Source organism: Salvelinus namaycush, chromosome 30 (assembly GCF_016432855.1).
Source record: "Salvelinus namaycush isolate Seneca chromosome 30, SaNama_1.0, whole genome shotgun sequence".
Classification (NCBI taxonomy): Eukaryota; Metazoa; Chordata; class Actinopteri; order Salmoniformes; family Salmonidae; genus Salvelinus; species Salvelinus namaycush.
The window spans coordinates 847,881-869,610 of NC_052336.1; the positions used below are offsets into that span (position 1 = coordinate 847,881).

The 21,730-nt window shown below is 40.8% G+C and overlaps 1 protein-coding gene across 1 annotated transcript in view; it reads left to right on the plus strand.

Moving 5' to 3' along the window:
- LOC120024752 (histone-lysine N-methyltransferase KMT5B-like) overlaps window positions 1–17,689 on the plus strand; it is a 42,899-nt gene extending 25,210 nt beyond the window's left edge. The window contains exon 6 of the mRNA XM_038969038.1: window positions 17,392–17,689. Coding sequence (XP_038824966.1) covers window positions 17,392–17,689 — 298 coding nt within the window. The remainder of the gene's footprint in view (window positions 1–17,391) is intronic.
- Window positions 17,690–21,730: the final 4,041 nt, after the last annotated feature.

Below are 21,730 nucleotides of genomic sequence, written 5' to 3' on the forward strand. Positions count from 1 at the left end.
TTTCACCTTCCTTACGTTTCTCCAGCTGTGCAGTGTACAAGAATAAACCACCTCCAACTATGACATTCACAATGGCAGTGTACAAGACTAAAACCATTGATGACCATCACACTTGGCCACTCGTACAAGATTGTAAAAAAAACCCCTTAGACATCATTACTGGCAGGTTACCAGATAAACTACTCACAGTATGACTTCTACTGGCAGTGTACAAGCCGATATAAAAACCCATTATGACATACACCACGGTCAGTGGCACAAGATCAAAACCATTCATGAAATCTATACTGGCAGTGTACAAGATAAATACCATTATGACTTCACACTATGGCAGTGTACAAAGATAAAACCATTATGACATCATAATGGCAGTGCACAAGGATAAAACTCATTAGACATTCACATCTGGCAGTGTACAAGATAAAACCATTATGACATCATAACTGGCGTGACAAGAATTAAACACATATTTTATGATCCTTTCACCTACTGGCCAGCTTGTCACAAGATAAAACACCATTATGACATCATAACGGCAGGTACAAGATAAACACATTTATGACTTCACACTGGGCAGGTGTGTAAAAGATAAAAAACATTATGACATAATACTGGCAGGTACAGAATTAAAAACCAATTATGACATTATACTAGGCAGGCGTACAAGATAAAATCCATTAGGACTTCACACTGGTATGTACAAGATTCCTAAAAACCATTATGGACAATCACACTTGGCAAGTGTACATAGATAAAACCATTATGACATCAACACTGGTCAGTGTACAAGATAAAACCATTATGACATCCATACTGGCAGTGTACAACGGATACCAAACCATTTATGACTTCATACTGTCAGCTGACAAGACTAAAACATCTATTGAACATCACCTGCAGTGTACAACGCATTAAAACCATTTATTGACATACACACATTAGAGTGACGAAGAATATAACAAACCCATTTATGACATCCATACTTGGCATGTTGTACAAGATAAAAACCCAGACTTATGACTTTACATACTGTCAGTGTACAAAAGATAAAACCCATTATGACATCACACTGGCAGTGTCCATAGATAAAACCATTTATGACATCAACACTGGCAGGGTACATACGAATTAAAACCATTATGACATCAACACTGGCAGGTACAAGATTTAAAACCATTTATTGAACTTTACACACTGGCATTTTGTACAAGATAAAACCCATATGACATCACACTGGCAGGGTACCTGATTACAAAACCATTATGACATACATACTGGCAGTGTACAAGAAAAGATCAGTAATGACTTCATAGCTGCGGCCAAGTGTACAAAGATAAAACCATTAGACTATCAAGAATGGCAGTGTACAAGAAAAACTCATTATTATGACATCATAATGGCAGTGTTACAAGATAAAAACATTATGGACTTCACACTGGCAGTGTTACAAGAAAAACATTATGACATCATACTGGCAGATGTACAAGATAAAAACCATTATGGACATCGTAATGGCAGGTACAAGAGAAAACCATTATGACTTCACACTGGCATAGATACAAGATAAAACCATATGACATCATACTGGCAGTGTAACAAGATAATAACCCCATTAGACTCACAATGGCAGTGTACAAGATAAAACCCATTATGAATTCACAATGGAGGGGTCTTTTTTGTATCAAGATATAAATATTATGACCATCTACACTCGGCATGTGTACAAGATAAAAACCATTATGACATCATGTACTGTTCAGATGCACAAGATAAAAACCATTATGACATTCACACTGGCAGTGTACAAGATTAAAACCATTATGACATCACAATGGCAGGTACAAGAATAAAACCATTATGACACTCACATGGCAGTGATCAAGATAAACCATTACTGACACTCACACGGGCAGTGTATACAGATAAAAACCATTATGACATCAACTGCAGTGTACAAGATAAAAAACCATTATGGACATCAATTACTGGCCAAGTGTAACAAGATAAAACCAGTTATGACGTTCATAACTGGCATGTGTACAAGATAAAACAATTATGAAATCCACACTGCAGTGTCCAAGATAAAACCATTATGACATCATACTGGCGAGATGTACAAGTAACACCATTATGAATTCACACTGGGCAGTGTAATACAAGATAAAAGCACATTATGAACATTACTAGGAGTGTACAATATAAAACCATTATGGACATCATACTGGCAGTGTACAAGATAAAACCATTATGACATCATACTGGCAGTGTACAAGATAAACCATTATGACTTCCAACTGGCAGTGTACAAGATAAAACCATTATGACATCACACTGGCAGTGTACAAGATAAAACCATTATGACATCATACTGGCAGTGTACAAGATAAAACCATTATGACATCATACTGGCAGTGTACAGATAAAACCATTATGACTTCACACTGGCAGTGTACAAGATAAAACCATTATGACATCATACTGGCAGTGTACAAGATAAAACCATTATGACTTCACACTGGCAGTGTACAAGATAAAACCATTATGACTTCACACTGGCAGTGTACAAGATAAAACCATTATGACATCACACTGGCAGTGTACAAGATAAAACCTTATGACATCATACTGGCAGTGTACAAGATAAAACCATTATGACATGATACTGACAGTGTACAAGATAAACCATTATGACATCATACTGGCAGTGTACAAGATAAAACCATTATGACATCACACTGGCAGTGTACAAGATAAAACCATTATGACTTCATACTGGCAGTGTACAAGATAAAACCATTATGAAATCACACTGGCAGTGTACAAGATAAAACCATTATGACATCATACTGGCAGTGTACAAGATAAAACCATTATGACATCATACTGGCAGTGTACAAGATAAAACCATTATGACATCATACTGGCAGTGTACAAGATAAAACCATTATGACATCATACTGGCAGTGTACAAGATAAAACCATTATGACATCATACTGGCAGTGTACAAGATAAAACCATTATGACATCATACTGGCAGTGTACAAGATAAAACCATTATGACATCATACTGGCAGTGTACAAGATAAAACCATTATGACATCATACTGGCAGTGTACAAGATAAAACCATTATGACTTCCAACTGGCAGTGTACAAGATAAAACCATTATGACATCACACTGGCAGTGTACAAGATAAAACCATTATGACATCATACTGGCAGTGTACAAGATAAAACCATTATGACATCATACTGGCAGTGTACAAGATAAAACCATTATGACTTCACACTGGCAGTGTACAAGATAAAACCATTATGACATCATACTGGCAGTGTACAAGATAAAACCATTATGACTTCACACTGGCAGTGTACAAGATAAAACCATTATGACTCCACACTGGCAGTGTACAAGATAAAACCATTATGACATCACACTGGCAGTGTACAAGATAAAACCATTATGACATCATACTGGCAGTGTACAATATAAAACCATTATGACATCATACTGGCAGTGTACAAGATAAAACCATTATGACATCATACTGGCAGTGTACAAGATAAAACCATTATGACATCACACTGGCAGTGTACAAGATAAAACCATTATGACTTCATACTGGCAGTGTACAAGATAAAACCATTATGAAATCACACTGGCAGTGTACAAGATAAAACCATTATGACATCATACTGGCAGTGTACAAGATAAAACCATTATGACATCATACTGGCAGTGTACAAGATAAACCATTATGACATCATACTGGCAGTGTACAAGATAAAAACATTATGACATCATACTGGCAGTGTACAAGATAAAACCATTATGACATCACACTGGCAGTGTACAAGATAAAACCATTATGACATCATACTGGCAGTGTACAAGATAAAACCATTATGACATCATACTGGCAGTGTACAAGATAAAACCATTATGACTTCACACTGGCAGTGTACAAGATAAAACCATTATGACATCATACTGGCAGTGTACAAGATAAAACCATTATGACTTCACACTGGCAGTGTACAAGATAAAACCATTTTGACATCATACTGGCAGTGTACAAGATAAAACCATTATGACTTCACACTGGCAGTGTACAAGATAAAACCATTATGACATCACACTGGCAGTGTACAAGATAAAACCATTATGACATCATACTGGCAGTGTACAAGATAAAACCATTATGACATCATACTGGCAGTGTACAAGATAAAACCATTATGACATCATACTGGCAGTGTACAAGATAAAACCATTATGACATCATACTGGCAGTGTACAAGATAAAACCATTATGACTTCCAACTGGCAGTGTACAAGATAAAACCATTATGACATCACACTGGCAGTGTACAAGATAAAACCATTATGACATCATACTGGCAGTGTACAAGATAAAACCATTATGACATCATACTGGCAGTGTACAAGATAAAACCATTATGACTTCACACTGGCAGTGTACAAGATAAAACCATTATGACATCATACTGGCAGTGTACAAGATAAAACCATTATGACTTCACACTGGCAGTGTACAAGATAAAACCATTATGACTTCACACTGGCAGTGTACAAGATAAAACCATTATGACATCACACTGGCAGTGTACAAGATAAAACCATTATGACATCATACTGGCAGTGTACAAGATAAAACCATTATGACATGATACTGACAGTGTACAAGATAAAACCATTATGACATCATACTGGCAGTGTACAAGATAAAACCATTATGACATCACACTGGCAGTGTACAAGATAAAACCATTATGACTTCATACTGGCAGTGTACAAGATAAAACCATTATGAAATCACACTGGCAGTGTACAAGATAAAACCATTATGACATCATACTGGCAGTGTACAAGATAAAACCATTATGTCATCACACAACAGAACACTACAACTGGAACGACTCGCTCAGAAACGGTGGCACACAAAGAAACGTTCAAACCACATTTTTTAATTCTTCTGTATTTTAATGAAAATGTTTGTTATTTGCTTGCCTGTGCAGTTACTGTCAGTCCCTCCCTGTGTCCACCAGTAACTCTGTGCAGTACTGTGAACTCTGGCTTCAAGTTATTACAAACATTTTGAGAATGACAATGAGAGAGAAAAGTGCTGCCAATGTTTGTACTTAGAAAAACCGCAGTCATTTGCATCATACGAGGTTCTAATGACAGAATGGGGAAGTGAGAGTTAATTAAAAATAGACGTCTCTCTTTACTTGAATCTTTCTGATCTGAACTGAAACAGGATACTTGGTTCAGTGAATGTGTCGCTAAATATGCATCTTCTACTGAACCCTATTAAACTATATAGATGGAGAGACATGGGACAGTCAGTATGATTGTATAACCAGATGGGTCAGTCAGTATGATTGTATAACCAGATTGGTCAGTCAGTATGATTGTATAACCAGATTGGTCAGTCAGTATGATTGTATAACCAGATGGGTAAGTCAGTATGATTGTATAACCAGATGGGTCAGTCAGTATGATTGTAAAACAGATGGGTCAGTCAGTATGATTGTATAACCAGATGGGTCAGTCAGTATGTGAGTGTGGGGAGAGATACAGAGAGTACTGTAGTCTAGTGAAGTTGGTGTGAGTGTGGGGAGAGATACAGAGAATACAGTAGTCTAGTGAAGTTGGTTTGAGTGTGGAGAGCGATACAGAGAGTACAGTAGTCTAGTGAAGTTGGTGTGAGTAGAGATACAGAGAGTACAGTAGTCTAGTGAAGTTGGTGTGAGTGTGGAGAGAGATACAGAGAGTACTGTAGTCTAGTGAAGTTGGTGTGAGTGTGGGGAGAGATACAGAGAATACAGTAGTCTAGTGAAGTTGGTTTGAGTGTGGAGAGCGATACAGAGAGTACAGTAGTCTAGTGAAGTTGGTGTGAGTAGAGATACAGAGAGTACAGTAGTCTAGTGAAGTTGGTGTGAGTGTGGAGAGCGATACAGAGAGTACTGTAGTCTTGTCCGGTCCACAACTGCCCATAGTGTGTGTTAACCTGTTTCTGTAGCATGAGGCAGGTTGATGTAGGATACAAGTACACCCCCTGAACAGAACGCTAGTCTATTGCAGGACCTTACCCCGTCTCCTTACCTTACCCTGTCTCCTTACCTTACCCCGTCTCCTTACCTTACCCCGTCTCCTTACCTTACCCCGTCTCCTTACCTTACCCCGTCTCCTTAAACAGACTATCAGCAGTTGAAACAAAAACAAAAGATTTCCTGTCCTTGTTTAGGTGAAAAGCTAGGGATGGGTCTGGACAAATGTAACCACTCTCAAATTCATAGACAGAGCTACAGATGGAAGGACTGACCATCCATGATGTCAACATTATAGTTTTAACCACGTTCTCAGGATATACAGGGTGTTTTACATTTACTTTGTTTAAACATTGTAGTAAAATAAGTTTATATTCTGGGTTCTGATGGGGTATGACAGTTCAACTAAACTCAAGAAGCATTTATAAGTTATATTCTTCAAGAATCAATGGGTGTATATCATTCATTTATTACTCCAATAATGGACATAGCAACTGCAGAATGATTTTGTTCTGACTCGATCAGGGATCAAACCACCAACCTTCCTAACGGAGGGAAGACACAAACCACAATAATCTGAGATTAATTGATAGAAAAAGATTCTATGATTTAATTTGACTATGATGTAAAGGTTAACAGTATTCTACAGGTTTTAAATCAATATGCACACATCCTAAAATCTTTTTAAAAGTTGAAAGATTTAAAAGTTGAAAGATACACAGTTGATTTCAGGTATTACTTACAGACTAGTTGGTTATGATCTAGAGAATTTAATTTCATCTGAATCTTTCTTGTATTTGATGTAATGTATCATAGTATATAGTCTACTTTAATAGCCTTCCTTTGATATGCTATTCTCTAGTAAATGTATTCTGAGTATTTCAGAAAATAGCAGCGCTACTGAACATCCTGGAGGAAACAGAGTTACAGAGAATTGAAGAAGAGGAACCTGAAGGCAGAATGTTGGTTCTTAGAAAGATATTCAAAGTGAATGAAGGAATAGAGGGGAGATTCCCTCGTCAATTGTCAATGGGTCTGATGGACCAGCTCTCTGTATAAAAGACAGGTCAGATCAGACCTCAGACATAGAACAAGAGCATCAGCTAGACTTCTGACACAGAACCAGACCAGAGCATCAGAGACCAGAGCATCAGAGACCAGAGCATCAGAGACTAGAACATCAGAGACCAGAGCATCAGAGACCAGAGCATCAGAGACCAGAGCATCAGAGACCAGAGCATCAGAGACCAGAGCATCAGAGACCAGAGCATCAGAGACCAGAGCATCAGAGACCAGTGACCAGAACATCAGAGACCAGAACATCAGAGACCAGGTCACCAGAGACCAGGTCACCAGAGACCAGAGCATCAGAGACCATCTCAGACAATACAATCTTCAGCATCTCAACCATCTCTGAACCATGAAGACCCTGACTGCTCTACTCCTCCTGGGACTGCTTTGCTCCCTCCATACGACGTCTGCAGGTGTGTGTGTGTGTGTGTGTGTGTGTGTGTGTGTGTGTGTGTGTGTGTGTGTGTGTGTGTGTGTGTGTGTGTGTGTGTGTGTGTGTGTGTGTGTGTGTGTGTGTGTGTGTGTGTGTGTGGAGTAGCCATGTTGTGTAATACGCTGTTGGAGACCCACCTGGAGATCTTTATGTTAACTGTGGTTTATGATCATTTGTTTACAGGTGTCTTTGCGTTGGACACTGCAACTGAATGCTGTATGAAATTCAGCCCGAGGATCCCTCTAAAACAAGTGGTTTCTCTCAGAACAACTTCCAGTAGCTGCCCTCACAAAGCACTGATGTAAGTAAACATAACCTACTGTAAACTGGAACCATCTAGGCTAGCCTGGTCCCAGATCTGTTTGTGCCTTCACGTCAACTCCTTGTCATGCCAAACATGACCAGGAGTGACAAGGAGTTGGTATGATAGCACAAACACATCTGGAACCAGGCTACATCCAGGCTACACTGTACAAGACAAGATGGAGCATTCATATTATAGACTGGATGTTCTAAGAGACAATGTGTTGTGTATCTGTTGCAGTTTCACCACAAAGAAAGGGAAGACATTTTGTGTTGACCCTTCTGAAGCCTGGGTCCAGAGTCATGTGACCAAGATTGAGAGCAGATCGACTGCTGCCAAGACGACGACGATGTCATCAACCACCATCACCCCCTAACACCCTAACCCTTGATGCTGCACTATAAAGGGAATAGGTTGCCATTAGTGACGCAAACCTTGTCAGGCATGTTAATACCCTATCTGAGAGTGGTATAGAGGAGGATCAATGTAATGTACTAGGTTAATACCCTATCTGAGATTGGTATAGAGGAGGATCAATGTAATGTACTAGGTTAATACCCTATCTGAGATAGGTATAGAGGAGGCTCAATGTAATGTACTAGGTTAATACCCTATCTGAGATTGGTATAGAGGTTCATTGTAATGTACTATGTCCAGGATATACAAATTGTTTGTTTTTCTAAAACTGTAAACATATTTGACATGTAACTATTCAGTAACCTATTTAATATTTTATATTTTATAAAGCTGTTGAAGATTTCAAACATCCTGTGAAAGAGTGGTTCATATTATTCAATTAATATATTGATGGGTTGTAACTAGGTCTATTCTACTGATATAGATATTGATGGGTTGTAACTAGGTCTATTCTACTGATATAGATATTAATGGGTTGTAACTAGGTCTATTCTACTGATATAGATATTGATGGGTTGTAACTAGGTCTATTCTACTGATATAGATATTGATGGTTGTAACTAGGTCTATTCTACTGATATAGATATTAGTGGGTTGTAACTAGGTCTATTCTACTGATATAGATATTGATGGTTGTAACTAGGTCTATTCTACTGATATAGATATTGATGGGTTGTAACTAGGTCTATTCTACTGATATAGATATTGATGGTTGTAACTATTTCTATTCTACTGATATAGATATTAGTGGGTTGTAACTAGGTCTATTCTACTGATATAGATATTGATGGTTGTAACTAGGTCTATTCTACTGATATAGATATTAATGGGTTGTACCTAGGTCTATTCTACTGATATAGATATTGATATGGTGTCACTAGGTCTATTCTACTGATATAGATATTGATGGGTTGTAACTAGGTCTATTCTACTGATATAGATATTAGTGGGTTGTAACTAGGTCTATTCTACTGATATAGATATTAATGGGTTGTAACTAGGTCTATTCTACTGATATAGATATTGATGGGTTGTAACTAGGTCTATTCTACTGATATAGGTATTGATGGGTTGTAACTAGGTCTATTCTACTGATATAGATATTGATGGTTGTAACTAGGTCTATTCTACTGATATAGATATTGATGGGTTGTAACTAGGTCTATTCTACTGATATAGTTATTGATATGGTGTAACTAGGTCTATTCTACTGATATAGTTATTGATATGGTGTAACTAGGTCTATTCTACTGATATAGATATTGATGGGTTGTAACTAGGTCTATTCTACTGATATAGATATTGATGGGTTGTAACTAGGTCTATTCTACTGATATAGATATTAGTGGGTTGTAACTAGGTCTATTCTACTGATATAGATATTGATGGTTGTAACTAGGTCTATTCTACTGATATAGATATTGATGGGTTGTACCTAGGTCTATTCTACTGATATAGATATTGATATGGTGTCACTAGGTCTATTCTACTGATATAGATATTGATGGGTTGTAACTAGGTCTATTCTACTGATATAGGTATTGATGGGTTGTAACTAGGTCTATTCTACTGATATATATATTTATGGGTTGTAACTAGGTCTATTCTACTGATATAGATATTGATGGGTTGTAACTAGGTCTATTCTACTGATATAAATATGAATGGGTTGTAACTAGGTCTATTCTACTGATATAGATATTGATGGGTTGTAACTAGGTCTATTCTACTGATATATATATTGATATGGTGTCACTAGGTCTATTCTACTGATATATATATATATTGATGGGTTGTAACTAGGTCTATTCTACTGATATAGATATTGATGGGTTGTAACTAGGTCTATTCTACTGATATAGATATTAATGGGTTGTAACTAGGTCTATTCTACTGATATAGATATTGATGGTTGTAACTAGGTCTATTCTACTGATATAGATATTAATGGGTTGTAACTAGGTCTATTCTACTGATATAGATATTAATGGGTTGTAACTAGGTCTTTTCTACTGATATAGATATTGATGGGTTGTAACTAGGTCTATTCTACTGATATAGATATTAATGGGTTGTAACTAGGTCTATTCTACTGATGAAGATATTGATGGGTTGTAACTAGGTCTATTCTACTGATATAGATATTGATGGGTTGTAACTAGGTCTATTCTACTGATATAGATATTGATGGGTTGTAACTAGGTCTATTCTACTGATATAGGTATTGATATGGTGTCACTAGGTCTATTCTACTGATATAGATATTAATGGGTTGTAACTAGGTCTATTCTACTGATGAAGATATTGATGGGTTGTAACTAGGTCTATTCTACTGATATAGATATTGATGGTTGTAACTAGGTCTATTATACTGATATAGATATTGATGGGTTGTAACTAGGTCTATTCTACTGATATAGATATTGATGGGTTGTAACTAGGTCTATTCTACTGATATAGGTATTGATATGGTGTCACTAGGTCTATTCTACTGATATAGATATTGATGGGTTGTAACTAGGTCTATTCTACTGATATAGGTATTGATATGGTGTCACTAGGTCTATTCTACTGATACAGATATTGTATTTTTCTACTACACTTTCAACCGTTGTTTATCTCTTGTTTTTTAAATAAATGAAGTCTCCTGGAGAATTCTCTGATATTCATTTTAGCGTTCTCAATGTGTAGAGAATATAATTTGAGTGCACAAAACATTAGGAACACCTTCATAGTGTTGAGTATTACCCCCTTCGCCCCCCTCAGAACAGCCTCAGTTCATCAAGGCATGGACTCTACAAGGTGTTGAAAGCGTTCCACATGTTGACTCCAGTTCTTCCCACAGTTGTGTCAAGTCGGCTGGATGTCCTTTGGATGGATGACCAATGTTGATACACATGGAAAACTGTTGAGCATGAAAAACCCAGCAGCATTGGAGCTTATTTTGGAGCAGATTGTGGACTACAGGAAATGGAAGGCCAAACATGCCCCCATTTACATCGAAGCGGCTGTAGTGGAGCGCGTCAAGAGGTTCAAAGACACATAGTTGATTTCAAGTATTACTTACAAACTAGTTGTGTTGTTGAAATTGTATTTATGTTATGTGGGTATTGTTACGCGCCATACTTTTGTCTATTGTTCCGTGTTTGGGCACATTTATGTACTTTTGTGCTTTCGTTGGACCGGAATAAAAAGTGTGCCTGTTCACTACACTCTGCTCTCCTGCACCTGACTTCGCATCCAGTACACACCCTTAACACTGGGGTCATCCTTATGACGTTGTGTGCTGCCATCCTGCCCTGATTGTCATACGGTGACAAGAACCATCTTATGTTGCTGTTCTTTGACAAAAATGTCTCGGTTTCAGCTTGTGGGATTTCTTTTTCATCTGAAGATGATGCATCGTGCTCTGGGTTGTTGACGTCTGAAAAAATCTGATCTATGACCTGTTGGGCACTGAAACGTACACTCATGGCTTCAGCGAAGAGAGAACTGGGGGGACAGTCATCTGCAGCACCTTTATAGCCTCTGACTGCATTCCCCATTAGTAAACAATGCTTTCAATACATTTTTATTTTGTCTGAAATTGTTTTTATTTTGTCAGATTTTTTATTTTTTTTGTCTGTGAGTCACGTGTGGGGTCGTGGAGGGGTTGTGGAGGGGACGTGGAGGGGTTGTGGAGGGGTCGTGGAGGGGTCGTGGAGGGGAGATGCTGCACATTCACAAGAAAGTTTTAGTTTTGTCTGAGTTCAATCAGTAGCACACATCATCTCAATTTCTCATTGTGTGTGTGTGTATGTGTGTGTGTGTGTCTGTGTGGTTTTTTGTGGTGTGTAAACGATTTTATAACTGCCGGGTCAAAAACGACCCAAACACCTTGCCCAAACCGGCTGGGCGCGCACGTGCGCTATCGTGCATAAATGTATTTCCCCGCCCCACACCAAACGCGATCACGACACGCAGGTTAAAATATCGAAATAAACTCTGAACCAATGACATTAATTTGGGGGCAGGTCAAAAAGCATTAAACATGTATGGTAATTTAGCTAGTTAGCTTGCCATTGCTAGCTAACGTTAATTTGTCCTATTTAGCTAGCTTGCTGTTGCAAGCTAATTTGTCCTGGGATATAAACATTGAGTTGTTATTTTACCTGAAATGCACAAGGATCTCTACTCCGACAATTAATCCACATATAAAACGGCCAACCGAATTGTTTTTAGTCATCTCTCCTCCTTCCAGGCTTTTTCATCGTTTAAATTATATGGTGATCGCATCTAAACTTTCATTGTATTACCACGACTACCGGCAAAACAGTTTGTCTTTCTATCACCCACGTGGGTATAACCAATGAGGAGATGGCACGTGGGTACCTGCTTCTATAAACCAATGAGGAGATGGGAGAGGCAGTACTTGCAGCGCGATCTGCGTCACAAATAGAACTGACTTCTATTTTAGCCCTTGGCGTCGCAGACTCTCGTTGGCGCGCGCGAGCAGTGTGGGTGCAATAATTGAATAACATGGATTTCTAAATTTATTTTGCGACGCTCGCGCACGCGACGTGTCCGGTCTGGTCAGCATGTTAGACAATCTTTGTACCCTGGTGGTGTACAGGTTTCATGGAAATATGAACAAAGGTTATGTTAAGCTTTTTCTAATGTTGGAGTCACTAGGAAAAGTCATCAAATTTCAAGTTGAAAAAATATCATTTAGGGGTTTTTCTCTGCTGTTAGACATAGTGGTGGGTCATTTTTTACCCTGAAGACAACACAAGGGGTTAAGTACTTTACACCACTGGATCTGACCTGTCTTTTATACAGAGAGCTGGCCCATCAGACTCATTGACAATTGATGGGGGAAACTCCCCTCTATACCCTCATTCACTCTGAATAGATTTTTGTAATATCCTTAGAGGCTTCTTAGATTGATGACTCATGACACGTAAGTACGGTTTAGTATTTAATTGTAACTTAGAATTACATTCTCTAATGTACCTGGCTTTAAGCTACCTGGAACTTTCTTCAATCCCGGTTATATAGGCAGACATATCAGGTTGTAGCTAGAGCGTCTGGGGGTATCAGGTTGTAACTAAAGCGTCTGGAGGTATCAGGTTGTAGCTAGAGCGTCTGGAGGTATCAGGTTGTAGCTAGAGCGTCTGGAGGTATCAGGTTGTAGCTAGAGCGTCTGGAGGTATCAGGTTGTAGCTAGAGCGTCTGGAGGTATCAGGTTGTAGCTAGAGGGTCTGGAGGTATCAGCATGTAGCTAGAGCGTCTGGAGGTATCAGGTTGTAGCTAGAGCGTCTGGAGGTATCAGGTTGTAGCTAGAGCGTCTGGAGGTATCAGGATGTAGCTAGAGTGTCTGGAGGTATCAGGTTGTAGCTAGAGCGTCTGGAGGTATCAGGTTGTAGCTAGAGCGTCTGGAGGTATCAGGTTGTAGCTGGAGCGTCTGGAGGTATCAGGTTGTAGCTAGAGCGTCTGGAGGTATAAGGTTGTAGCTAGAGCGTCTGGAGGTATCAGGTTGTAGCTAGAGCGTCTGGAGGTATCAGGTTGTAGCTAGAGCGTCTGGAGGTATCAGGTTGTAGCTAGAGTGTCTGGAGGTATCAGGTTGTAGCTAGAGCATCTGGAGGTATCAGGTTGTAGCTAGAGCGTCTGGAGGTATCAGGTTGTAGCTAGAGCGTCTGGAGGTATCATGATGTAGCTAGAGCGTCTGGAGGTATCAGGTTGTAGCTAGAGCGTCTGGAGGTATCAGGTTGTAGCTAGAGCGTCTGGAGGTATCATGATGTAGCTAGAGCGTCTGGAGGTATCAGGTTGTTACTAGAGCGTCTGGAGGTATCAGGTTGTAGCTAGAGCGTCTGGAGGTATCAGGTTGTAGCTAGAGCGTCTGGAGGTATCAGGATGTAGCTAGAGCGTCTGGAGGTATCAGGATGTAGCTAGAGCGTCTGGAGGTATCAGGTTGTAGCTAGAGCGTCTGGAGGTATCAGGTTGTAGCTAGAGCGTCTGGAGGTATCATGATGTAGCTAGAGCGTCTGGAGGTATCAGGATGTAGCTAGAGCATCTGGAGGTATCAGGTTGTAGCTAGAGCGTCTGGAGGTATCAGGATGTTGCTAGAGCGTCTGGAGGTATCAGGTTGTAGCTAGAGCGTCTGGAGGTATCAGGTTGTAGCTAGAGCGTCTGGAGGTATCAGGTTGTAGCTAGAGCGTCTGGAGGTATCAGGTTGTAGCTAGAGCGTCTGGAGGTATCAGGTTGTAGCTAGAGCGTCTGGAGGTATCAGGTTGTTGCTAGAGCGTCTGGAGGTATCAGGATGTAGCTAGAGCGTCTGGAGATATCAGGATGTAGCTAGAGCGTCTGGAGGTATCAGGATGTAGCTAGAGTGTCTGGAGGTATCAGCATGTAGCTAGAGCGTCTGGAGGTATCAGGTTGTAGCTAGAGCGTCTGGAGGTATCATGATGTAGCTAGAGCGTCTGGAGGTATCAGGATGTAGCTAGAGCGTCTGGAGGTATCAGGTTGTAGCTAGAGCGTCTGGAGGTATCAGGTTGTTACTAGAGCGTCTGGAGGTATCAGGATGTAGCTAGAGCGTCTGGAGGTATCAGGATGTAGCTAGAGCGTCTGGAGGTATCAGGTTGTAGCTAGAGGGTCTGGAGGTATCAGCATGTAGCTAGAGCGTCTGGAGGTATCATGATGTAGCTAGAGCGTCTGGAGGTATCAGGTTGTAGCTAGAGCGTCTGGAGGTATCAGGATGTAGCTAGAGCGTCTGGAGGTATCAGGATGTAGCTAGAGCGTCTCTAGGTATCAGGTAGTAGCTAGAGCGTCTGGAGGTATCAGGTTGTAGCTAGAGCGTCTGGAGGTATCAGGTTGTAGCTAGAGCGTCTGGAGATATCAGGTTGTAGCTAGTGCGTCTGGAGGTATCAAGATGTAGCTAGAGGGTCTGGAGGTTTCAGGTTGTAGCTAGAGCGTCTGGAGGTATCAGGTTGTAGCTAGAGGGTCTGGAGGTATCAGGTTGTAGCTAGAGCGTCTGGAGGTATCAGGTTGTAGCTAGAGCGTCTGGAGGTATCAGGATGTTGCTAGAGCGTCTGGAGGTATCAGGTTTTCTGTCCTTTCTCTTTTCTGCAGCCCGTGGCTTTTTCTTATTGCGGTACGCCCTCGCAATGTGGCCTATTATCCCACATGCATAACACATTTCATGTTTGAATTCACAGTCAAACGCTGCGTGTTTGTCTTTGCAACGATAACAGTCTCTATTGGCTGCTGCCCCACGACTTCCCGTTCTTTGAAATTCAACGCGCTCAGAGCTGCTCTCTTTTACTGTACGACACACAGTTGCGCCCCTTGCCGGCAAATCCAGTGCATTTCTATTTGCGGACTCCATGGCCTGGGCCAGTTTGAGTGCATTCTCAAATGTGAGATTAGGCTCTGATAACAAGAGTATTTGTATCCTGTCATCATTAATTCCACACACCAGCCGATTGCGTAGCATTTGCGATAATGTGTTCCCATAGTTACAGTCCAATGCTAGTTTTCTCAACTCAGCCACATATTCCCCCACTGATTCGGTAGGTTTCCTCACGCGTGAATCAAACTTGAATCGCTGTACTATCTCAATGGGTTTGGGGTTGAAGTGATTTTTTAATAGATCGACTAGATCTATGAATGAATTTTTTCCTGGTTTACCTGTACGTCTGTGCACCGACAACGCTTATGAGTATGGATTTCTGTATAGCGGCATCAGTTATTTCATGAGCAGCAAAGAAATGTTCCATTATTTCACAGTAATCCTCCCATTCCTGATTTTTAGGATCAAATGGTGGTAGCTTCCAAGACAACAGAGGTCAACAGTCAGCCACACAGAAACAGAATAAACTGTTCAACTCAACTCCAACAAAACTCTTAGATATATGTTTTATTGTCACATACTCCGGATTGGTGAATGTGTTGTCTTTCACTTTCCCTTCCTCATTTCCAAGCTGTGAACTATAAATCACAACCTAAATCAAATCAAATTCCATTGGTCACATGCTCCGAATATAACAGCTGTAGACCTTAGAGTAAAATGCTTACATACAAGCCCTTAACCAACAATGCAGTTTTAATAAAAAAATACGTGTTAAGTAAAAAATAGATAAGTAAAAAATAAGAAATAAAAGTAACAAATCATTAAAGAGCAGCAGTAAAATAACAATAGGGAGGCTATATACATTGGGCACTGGTTAGTCAAAGTAATTGAGGCAATATGTAGGTAGAGTTAAGGTGACAATGCATACAGTAGATAATAAACAGAGAATAGCAGCATAAAAGATGGGTGTGAGTGTGGGGGGGGGCAAATAGTATGGGTAGCTATTTGATTAGATGTTCAGGAGTCCTATGGCTTGGGGGTAGAAGCTGTTGAGAAGCCTTTTGGACCAAGAGTTGGCACTCCGGTACCTCTTGCCGTGCAGTAGCAGAGAGAACAGTCTATGACTAGGGTGGCTGGAGTCTTCGACCATTTTTAGGGCCTTCCTCTGACATCTAACAGACCTGTAGCTGTGATCTTTATCCAACAACCTACCAGGTCTATAACTCTGTGAACTTTATCCAACAACCTAACAGGTCTATAAGTCTGTGAACTTTATCCAACAACCTAACAGGTCTATAACTCTGTGAACTTTATCCAACAACCTACCAGGTCTATAACTCTGAACTTTAGCCAACAACCTAACAGGTCTATAACTCTGAACTTTATCCAACAACCTAACAGGTCTATAACTCTGTGAACTTTATCCAACAACCTAACAGGTCTATAACTCTGTGAACTTTAGCCAACAACCTAACAGGTCTATAACTCTGAACTTTATCCAACAACCTACCAGGTCTATAACTCTGTGAACTTTAGCCAACAACCTAACAGGTCTATAAGTCTGAACTTTAACCAACAACTTATTTTGACAAACTATTTTGATATTGTTCAAATGAACGCTGAGCAAGCAATTCTACACAAGTTGTTATTGTCAGCAGTGCAGAAGTGAGTCCTTTTTTTGACCAGGGAAGAGGAACAGAAATTGAGGGAAGGGCTTTTCATGGTTGAGTTGTTATGTAATAGCTGTTTCTATATAATGACAGATCAGAACAGAACTCAGACATAGAACCAGACCAGAGCATCAGAGACCAGATCATCAGAGACCAGATCATCAGAGACCAGAGCATCAGAGACCAGAGAATCAGAGACCAAAGCATCAGAGACCAGATCATCAGAGACCAGAGCATCAGAGACCAGAGCATCAGAGACCAGAGCATCAGAGACCAGAGCATCAGAGACCAGAGCATCAGAGACCAGAGCATCAGAGACCAGATCATTAGAGACCAGAGCATCAGAGACCATCTCAGCCAATACAATCTTCAGCATCTCAACCATCTCTGAACCATGAAGACCCTGACTGCTCTACTCCTCCTGGGACTGCTCTGCTCCCTCCATACGACTTCTGCAGGTGTGTGTGTGTGTGTGTGTGTGTGTGTGTGTGTGTGTGTGTGTGTGTGTGTGTGTGTGTGTGTGTGTGTGTGTTTGTGTGTGTGTGTGTGTGTGTGTGTGTGTGTGTGTGTGTGTGTGTGTGTGTGTGTGTGTGTGTGTGTGTGTGTGTGTGTGTGTGTGTGTGTGTGTGTGTGTGTGTGTGTGTGTGTGATGGGGAGTGGATGACTACCCATGTTGTGTAATACGCTGTTGGAGACACACCTGGAGATCTTGATAATTTGTTTACAGGTGTCATCGAGTTGGAAACGGTACCTGAATGCTGTATGAAATTCAGCCCGAGGATCCCTCTTCAACAAGTGGTTTCTCTCAGAACAACCTCCAGTAGCTGCCCTCACAAAGCACTGATGTAAGTAAACATAGTCTACTGTAAACTGTAAACATCTAGGCTAGCCTGGTCCCAGATCTGTTTGTGCCTTCATGTCAACTCCTTGTCATGCCAAACATGACCAGGAGTGACAAGGAGTTGGTATGATAGCACAAACACATCTGGAACCAGACTACATCCAGGCTACACTGTACAAGACAAGATGGAGCATTCATATTATAGACTGGATGTTCTGAGAGACAATGTGTTGTGTATCTGTTGCAGTTTCACCACAAAGAAAGGGAAGACATTTTGTGTTGACCCTTCTGAAGCCTGGGTCCAGAGTCATGTGACCAAGATTGAGAGCAGACAACGATGATGTCATCAACCACCATCACCCCCTAACCCTTGGTGGTGCACTATAAAGGGAATAGGCTGCCATTCGTGACGCAGACCTTTACTAATATAGATATTACTAGGTCTATTCTACTAATATAGATATTAATGGGTTGTAACTAGGTCTATTCTACTGATATAGATATTAATGGGTTGTAACTAGGTCTATTCCACTAACACAGATATTGTATTTTTCTACTATACTTTCAATCGTTGTGCTTCTGTTATTTTTTAAATAAATGAAGTCTTCTGAAGAATTCTCTGATATTTATTTTAGCATCAGATTTAAGTGCCTTTGTAGTAGTAGGTGCCAAGCGCACCGGTTTGAGTGTGTCAAGAACTGCCACTCTGCTGGGTTTTTCACGCTCAACAGTTTCCAGTGTGTATCATGAATGGTCCACTACACAAGGACATCCAGACAACTTGACACAACTGTGGGAAGCATTGGACTCAACATGTGGAGGTGTTGTGGTGCCTTCTTCTCGACTGTGTTGGTGGGTTTGGACCGTGACAGGACCTTAGCGATGTGGACAGCGAGGGATTTGAACCTCTTGACGTGCTCCACTACAGCCCCTTCCATGTAAATTGGGGGCGTGTTCGGTCCTCTGTTTCCTGTAGTCCACAATCCGTTCCACGATAAGCTCCAACACTGCTGGGTTTATCACGCTCAACAGTTTCCCGTGTGTATCAATAATGGTCCACCACCCAAATGACACAACTGGGGGAAGCATTGGAGTCAACATGGACCAGAATCCCTGTGGAACGCTATCGACACCTTGTTGAGGTCTTGCCCTGTCAAATTATAAAGGCTGTTCTGAAGGCAATGCAATATTAGAAAGATGTTCTTAATGTTTTGTACACTCAGTTGATTGTTTTAAGCCTTAGATTTTTCAACTTTGCCAAAAGAACACCAAGGAGCACTCAGTTCTATTCCAGAACCCAGGTAAAGAACACCAAGGAGCACTCAGTTCTATTCCAGAACCCAGGTAAAGATCACCAAGGAGCACTCAGTTCTATTCCAGAACCCAGGTAAAGATCACCAAGGAGCACTCAGTTCTATTCCAGAACCCAGGTAAAGAACACCAAGGAGCACTCAGTTCTATTCCAGAACCCAGGTAAAGAACACCAAGGAGCACTCAGTTCTATTCCAGAACCCAGGTAAAGAACACCAAGGAGTACTCAGTTCTATTCCAGAACCCAGGTAAAGAACACCAAGGAGCACTCAGTTCTATTCCAGAACCCAGGTAAAGATCACCAAGGAGCACTCAGTTCTATTCCAGAACCCAGGTAAAGAACACCAAGGAGCACTCAGTTCTATTCCAGAACTCAGGTAAAGAACACCAAGGAGCACTCAGTTCTATTCCAGAACCCAGGTAAAGATCACCAAGGAATTATTTTCCAGAAACCAGGTAAAGAAGACTAAAACTATCGAGTGCAAATAGACTCATTCTGACTGGTCTGGATGTTCACTATTAAAATAAATCTTCCCTGGGATTAGTTTTTACCACTATTTTACAACACATGTATCTTATTGTGTGGTTAAATCAGACCCAGTTATGATTGTTATTTTGTTGTGTTGAGAGAGAGCTCCCTTGGTGGGCTTCAAACTCCCTTGGTGGGCTTCAACCTCCCTTGGTATCAGCGCTACTGTATTAATGTGATGTGACTGAGCTGAAGGCCTGAGCTTCCCTTGCCTCCGCCTCACGTGGGATCCTTTGCCTTCTATTCCAGGTTCATGGACGTTATAGGCCACGTTCCCCTGCTCAGACGTTACTTGACTCAACCAATGGTTGCGTGCCACTTCATTGACTGTGCCGTCGGGCACCAGACTGCTATAACATGATGTGGTTGGCTGATCGGTTAAACACCTACCCAGGCGTTGTAAGATCAGCAACATCTGGCCAGAGGAACACACCCTTAAATAAAACGACAGGCCACTGAGATACGATACCATGGCAACCTTAATTCATACTGTCAGGCAGCCAAAACTGACCAATCACAGCAGCTTCCTCCTTTCCTATGTTTGACAAGGCATATGCGTGATTGGCTGTAGAGGAGAAAGATGGAGTTGTGGGCGTGCCTTAGATGGGTTTCGATTAGAACTCACCTGGGCTGCGTTCAGTAGGGCACTACGTTGTAGAATTGTCAGCTCTATTCATAGCATTTCTATCTGCAGTGTTCAGTGTATTACAACCTGCTGAACGCAGCCCTGCTGAAGTTAGACTTCTGTAGACTGCATTTTAATCATCACTCTTTTGTCATTTGTATTGCATGAATGTTGCACATTTTATGTTCTGGAAATAATCTGGGATTCACCGATTATTTATTAAAACAACACATTAAAAGTGACGTCGTCTATAACTTTCTATAATTTACATTATGGAATCTATTAGATACTGATCTGAGAATTGTTCATATTTTGATATTTAGGTATTTAGATTTCTACTGATCAATCAATCAGAAATCAATACATCAACAACAAACAGGCACAAAAACATTTCAATAAAAATGGTTTATTCTCTTTAATATAGTATTTGTTCTATCCATAGCAGAAAAGAGCCTCCATGCCATTCAGTGCTATTATAGCTCTGACCCCAGGCCAGTGCAGCTCCATACTGACCAACACACATCTCACAGCACAACACCAGTGCCAAACTGACCTGGAGTCAGTCTCTGTATCACATCTGACATCAGCTTATTTGAAAACAGGGGAGTTGAGGTGGGTGGGGTGGGGAGCGGGCAGGGATTTCGGGGGGGGGGGCAGTTCTAGGAGGCAATATCACACTGCATAGCTTGGATCCGATACGTTGTGTGTGACTGGGGCCAAGCAACGCTAGTACCCACGTTGTGACAGATTTAGGTTTTATCCAAGAGTGTTGTGTGTGTTGCAAGTTGGCGTCTTGCTCCAGTATGGCTGTAGACTTGGAGGCAGATCGTTTCTACCACGAAAGGGTCACAAGTTGAGGTAACAAAGGTTTTCCTGGACGGCAAGAAGGAACAGAGACACGATCAAAAGAATGGAAGTCTGGGCTTGTTACAATCTGGGTGTTACAGGTGTGAGAATGTGTACATGTCAGGGTTCTCCCCAGGATTAGTTAACAAGGTGGTGCTGCTGAGCATTTCCTGACATTTCCTGTAATCTACTCAGAAATATTAAAGATTTTGTTTACATAATGGCGCTGCCAGTCCACCAGGTGGCGATGCTCTAACATTCTTTGGGGAGAACTCTGTGT